At 36.8% G+C, this 6212-nt stretch overlaps 1 protein-coding gene across 5 annotated transcripts; it reads left to right on the forward strand.

The window, feature by feature from the left end:
* The first annotated feature begins 929 nt into the window (after window positions 1–929).
* Window positions 930–3898, forward strand: LOC116005568 (AT-rich interactive domain-containing protein 2-like). Of its 5 annotated transcripts, XM_031245797.1 has the most exons (4): window positions 930–1151; window positions 1682–1962; window positions 2345–2584; window positions 2846–3898. In XM_031245797.1, the coding sequence occupies exons 2-4, from the start codon at window positions 1729–1731 to the stop codon at window positions 3500–3502; spliced, it is 1131 nt and encodes a 376-aa protein (XP_031101657.1). In that variant the 5' UTR covers window positions 930–1151; window positions 1682–1728; the 3' UTR covers window positions 3503–3898. The 5 variants fall into 5 exon arrangements, with proteins under 5 accessions (XP_031101657.1, XP_031101654.1, XP_031101658.1 ...); XM_031245794.1 differs by having other exon boundaries at window positions 2345–3898; XM_031245798.1 differs by lacking the exon at window positions 2345–2584.
* Window positions 3899–6212: the final 2314 nt, after the last annotated feature.

Genomic DNA, 6212 nt, shown 5'->3' on the forward strand with positions numbered 1-6212 from the left:
ACCAAATAGTGTTGCGGGATATTAGGAGGTGTGTGTAGCATCACTCAAAAGAGTGTATGTTGACAAATTATGTTATAGACTCGGGTTCACCTTACAAGGTGAACCCAAGTCCAAAACACGCGTATGGAATAACAGTGTCGTTAGTGGCACCGTTTCTTCTGCAATATTTTTTTGTGAATATAGAATTCAAAAAGTGTGTTATACTGTTGAATATAGAGTTATGTAATTGTGAATATAAATTTAAAAATTGTGGATATAGAGTTCTGCAATTGTGAGTATTGAGTTCTGTAATTGTATATTGAGATCTAAAATTGTGAATATAGAGTTCAAAAATTATAAATATAGAGGAACGAATTCTAAAGATAAATGGCAAGTTAACGGAAAGGGAGGAAGCAATTTTTATTTATTTATTCAGACGACGTCGTTTTGAAGCAAAACGACGCCGTTTTTGAACCGGGTACATGGTATAACAACTGATTTATGTTACACTAGGTTAAATACAAAAGGAGTCCAATAAAATAATGACACTTCATGAAAAGATAAGTTTAAAAGAGAATGTAACAACACTCATCAAATAAAGTAATTTCATATCAGCGTGGGTCCAACGCTATCTGTAGTTTGTTATTTGTGTTTATCTTTTTCTTACAATTGGATCCAATTTCTTGTTGTTAGAGCCCATAAAGGTATAAATAAATTTGACTAAATGAAGTCTAAAATGTAATCTAATAGTTCTAAGAACAAGAAGTTGTTCCCAAAGATCCAAAAGTAGGTGTGTGTGTTTTGTGGTGTTTAAGACTATATCCAATTTTCCTTTATTCTATAAGTACATAAGAATTTCTCACTCTCATAATTTTAAAATTGCTATATCATTATTGGTCATTTGGTCTACAATATATTGCTTGTAGGTTTTTTTTTCACTCTCCTCTTTTGCTAAAACTCAAGGGGTAGAAAAGAAAAGAATAAGAAGAAAAAGGGAAGAAAACGAAAAACCCAGAAAAAGAACGGACGGAATCTAATATCGAACGCCGGTGACCCGACCCGCCAAAGTTGAGCGCTCCGTACATCCACCTTCACCGGCCGGCGGTCTTTGTTCCGAAATCGTCGATACTCGAACATACAGCGTATGCTTGAGTGTGTATCTGTACAAATTGGTATGAAGTTTATTTCTATATACTTGTTATCTCTAGCTCACTGCTCTTTACTTTCTTTTTCGTCGAGATCTCTCTGTATATGCACACATGCATCATATATAGGTTATATACATATGTATTTTGTAGTCTACCAGTGAGCTGAGCATTGAGACGATGTGTATTGGAACAAACTCGAATTCTAGGGTTTCACGTGTTTTGGAAGTTGTACGGATAATTAACTTAGTCGTTCTACTCTGAAGTTACATGGATTTGAGATGAATGGTTTAAAAATGTTAATTTCTTGGATTTAAATATTGTACTGTAATGGTCTCCAATATATCGGGAAAGATGATCAGTTTTGTTTTGAGTTTGTTGAACATTGACTCTATTTTGCAATTAACGCATTTAATTTAGTGAGTGGAAATAATAACTATTTATTGCATTCAGTTGAATTTTCATGTTTGATCCTATACTTCATTACTTTGTTTTGCTGCTCTAAACCTTGGGTGGTGTGATTTTAGAATGTAATGAGTTTTGTAATTTAACATCAGAGTTGAATTTGGGGAACAGTTGATAGCAGAGCTTGGTTGTTGGATCAATGGCTGGATTGAAGCGAAGAGTGGAGCAGGGGATAGTCAAAGGATGTTCAACTGTAGAACCAGAAAAATGTCTCTTTGGAAAGTATTCTGATGCAGAAATGCTTGTTCAGTTGAGAAGAATTGCTCTGGATCCCTGTGATCCAGAAGTTACCCTAAAAAATGTTGGATCATTGTTCAGCCAGACACTAAGAGTGCGAGAAGTCTTGTCTCTCAGCCAGACCGACTGTCCACGGGTAAGTTCAACTTGCTATAATTCTTGATGACAATAAACTAACTGTGCCCAACTTCTCTATTGGCTCTGGAACCTGAGAATAGTTCTCAATTTGGAAAAGATAGGCTATATTTTGGACCAAGATCCTTTTAGTTTTCTTGCTATGGCTAATAGCAAGCACCATATGAGAAATCGTCAGATGATGATCTTAGGGTTTGGAGTTAAATCATAGCCCCAATGATGAATGAGCTTCAGGAAAAGGCATAGGGAAGCATTTAGTATTAGGCTAGGTTTATTGTGTTTTGCATTGGATTCCAGTTTTGCATGTTTGTATGTCTTTTAACATCTAAACCTTAAGTTTACATAATAGAAATGAATGCCTCTCCTCATATGTATATTAACAGAGAAAACGAAAGCTTCAACAGTATGTCAAAGAGAAGTTGAGAAGTGCTCCAAAGCTTGCTTTGGAGGCGTTTGACCAAGAAAGTGAAGGAAAAAAGAGTAGAAAGCAGTTGACCCATATGTCTAGTGTTTCAAGCTTGCTCGGCTCTGTTAAATCAACAAGAAGTTCTCAACAAAAACCTATCTCAACCTCACATAGCACAAAGAGCTTATTAACATTTGAGGACAGTTTTCAAGAGCGGGTATTTTCAGAATCCTATCTAGATGCTGTAAATATGGAACCTCCAACCAAGTATATTTCCCCTTTAATTGACTCTGATGAATCTGTAAATGGTTCAAACCCATTGAGTCCTGTGGACCTAACCCTAACCCCTACTAAAGGGCCCTTGCTGGCCTTGAATGAAGTGATTAACAATTCAAAGTCCTTGGCTACGAAAGGCAAACGTCTTCAATCACCTCGCCGGTCCATTCGGTTATTAAACTTAATTGGTGATCACTTGCAGACGATGGTTGTTCCAGTTGGGCCTCGCTTCCAGGCTGAAGTTCCTGAGTGGACTGTTCCACTTGGCAATGTAAGAGCTGATAGTGCTGACGGTGATTCTGATGATTCAAGATGGTTGGGAACCAGAGTATGGCCTGTTGAAATTGATGATACAAAATTATCTACTAGATCCATTGGGAAAGGCAGAGAAGAGTCTTGCAATTGTCAAGCCCCTGGTTCTGTTGATTGTGTTAGACGCCATGTTCTTGAGGAAAGACTCCTTCTGCAATGCGATCTTGGCCCTGCTTTCTCAACCTGGAAATTTGATCAAATGGGGGAACAAATGATGAAGTCATGGACAGTTAAGGAACAACAGATTTTTCAGCCATTGGTGAAAATCAAACCACAGACAAATGGAAAAAACTTTCTGAAGCATGCACTGAAATCCATCCCATCTGAATATAGGACAACCGTAATAAATTTTTACTTCAATGTGTTTCTCCCTGGACGCATTGGTATGCAAACAAGGATGTCATCTGAGGTGCAAGTCGACACTGATGATGATGAGGCTGGTGATTCTAATTACTTGCATGTGCCTAACAGATGCCATGGCAAAACTGGTATGCCTGTGAAGTCTAATGATGTGAAAAAAACTCGATACTTGCGTGTCAGGACTTGATTATTAGGACTCGAAGATCAAAGAATATTGGATTAACCTCTCCGTGGTTTTGCTTGGTAGCTTTGTTATTACAGTGCAGATTTTCATTTTCTACTTTTAGGCATTTAGTGAAAGTCACCCTCCCCGTAGGAGGGTGCTTTGAACCTCAGTCTAGTTGGCCGTGTAAAGGTGGCAATTTTGGCTCGATGTTATGATAAGTTGATAACCATTCTAAACTGCCATATTGAGGGTTACTTTTGGACATATTTAGTTTCAGTTTGGATTATTAACTGGCTGCAATGCTTGGGATTGGGCAAAGTGTGTTTAAATCAGGAGTAATGTTATACTCGTAAATTTATCTTCATAATATTCATGATCGATGTGGTGTTATTTGATTAGATCTCTTTTGTATTTGATTATTAAGTATATTTTTTAAAACTCGTAGTGTGGTTAACTGATACGATCTTATATATAAAGGGATGGTTCAGGTAAGAGCAAACTCCTAACTCCTATGTAAAAAGTGCGGATTAATAGATCCATTCATTTGGGAATCTTGATGGTAGTTGAGATCTATCCTCACTTTTGATGGTGGTGTTCTCATTTGAACACACTCCTATATCAGTCGTTATACTGTGGACCATGGTTCACAATGCATTGTGGCCCATGGGTCATGACTGCTACTTTCAGTTGTGTTGAAAGGGAACTGCAGTTGTGTGGAACAGATGCCGTTTCATCCATCTGAAACTGCAGTTGTGTTGAATTGATACTGCAGTTGTGTTAAACGGATGAACGTCCCCTGTTCCGCGCAACTGCAGTTTCCTTTCAACACAACTGCAGTATCAGTTCAACATAACTGCAGTATCAGCCATGATCATGGTCCACAGTATAATTTGCGCTCCTATATATATATACGTATATATAAAGGGGTTGGATCCTATGAGATTAGCCTTCTATGAAATCACCCTTCTACATCTTTTTAATGAGAACTGAGTTCTCTGCCATTAATGATTATTAGATGCAAGTGTGATATTAAGTTGCTAGTTGGGTATTATTTGCACCCCCAAAATCTTTATAGGGGACATGGATGAGGTAGGAATTTCATTATTCGTGCAAGTGTGAGCATTGTGGTGGGAGTGCGGGTGCGCGGAAGGGGAATATATCCCCTGTCCTGCCCCATTGTAATTCCTAATTACATGGATGACGATGGAAACTTGCAATGTACACCCGCACTCAACCTTGTGATTCTAACCAGCAAAGGACCACAAGGATGTAAACTCTGCCTTGTGATCTTAGTCGGAAAATGACCACAATGAGGTAAACCAGCCTAAGTTGTCCATAGTTAATCGACTCAAACCAAGAAGAAATCATGAGATTACATCCTAAGCCTCCCTCTCCAAAATATGAATGGCATATAGTAATTAATATAGAATTAATTGATAGGGGTGATATAGTAACTGACATGAGAATTTAATTTGGATTTAAATTGATGTGTAATCTTTATCAAATTTGTAAGAGTTGTATTCATGGTAGGAAATTAACTAAGAATCAAGTACTATCTAGGAAATCCGAAAAAGACAACTCTGAACGTTGGTTGCGTCAGTGTGCAATGCTTCACTATAGTGTATGCAGAGTGGGGACGAATTGTATGCTTCCAAACCTGTTGGTGTGTACGGGTGGATTCCTATAATTTAGTGTGTGCATTCCTATATTTTAGTGTGTGCAACATGGTGTTCGACGAGTTTTGAGTAAAAGCGTTGACTTTTAGTAAAATGCACAGCTGTTTGTGATTTTTCACACACTAATGATAGATGAAATGCATACTAAAAAACTTATATAATTAGGAATTTTTTACTATGTAAAAATAAAAATTTTGCACACACTGTTATACCAAAATACATGATAGTACACACACAGTGTAGATAGAGTCGTATGGCTTTACAGCCTTTGGCCGCATTATTACACACTACTATGGTTTCTATTACATACACTCATGGACGAATATGTACAGTGCTTAATATTATTCCACAACATTGGGGACTCTTAGTAAAATGCACACACCAGTTTGCGTGTTTGCACACACTTAGGTTACTATGGTTTCTATTGCACACATTCATGGACGGATATGCACAGTGTTCAATATTATTCCACAACATTGGGGACGCTCATTAAAACGCGCATACCAGATTGCGTGTTTGCACACATTTAGAGTAGGTCGTATGCATACTAAAAAAATGTACAACATGATTCTTGCATTTAATTTTTTAAAAATTTTGATTCCTACCATTGATAAAATCCCTCTAAATAAGGATAATATGGTATTTCAATTATATTCCAATTCAAACATGTAACTAAAATTACTATCACCCATATGCATTAAATATATCCTAATACTAGTTTCTCACGCTTTGCACGAATGAGATAATGCATAATGTTTATTTTTAGGGAAAATTGCACTTCTTGTTCCTAAGTTATAGAATAATTGTGGAATTCGTCCCTAAGTATTGGTCATACTCAATTTTCGTCCTTGAGTTATACTAAATTACAAATTTTGTCCCTAAATTATCATTGCGTTGCACTTTTCATCACTAACTTAGGTGTGCAAACTTCGATAAGTTTTCAGTTAACTTTTTTTAACTGAACTTTTTCGGTTCGGTTAATGGTTCAAGATTTTTTAAAATTTCAATTAACGGTTAATTCGGTTCGAAACTTCAATTAACTGAATTAATAGAAC

This window comes from Ipomoea triloba, chromosome 15 (genome assembly GCF_003576645.1).
Source record: "Ipomoea triloba cultivar NCNSP0323 chromosome 15, ASM357664v1".
Taxonomy (NCBI): domain Eukaryota; kingdom Viridiplantae; phylum Streptophyta; class Magnoliopsida; order Solanales; family Convolvulaceae; genus Ipomoea; species Ipomoea triloba.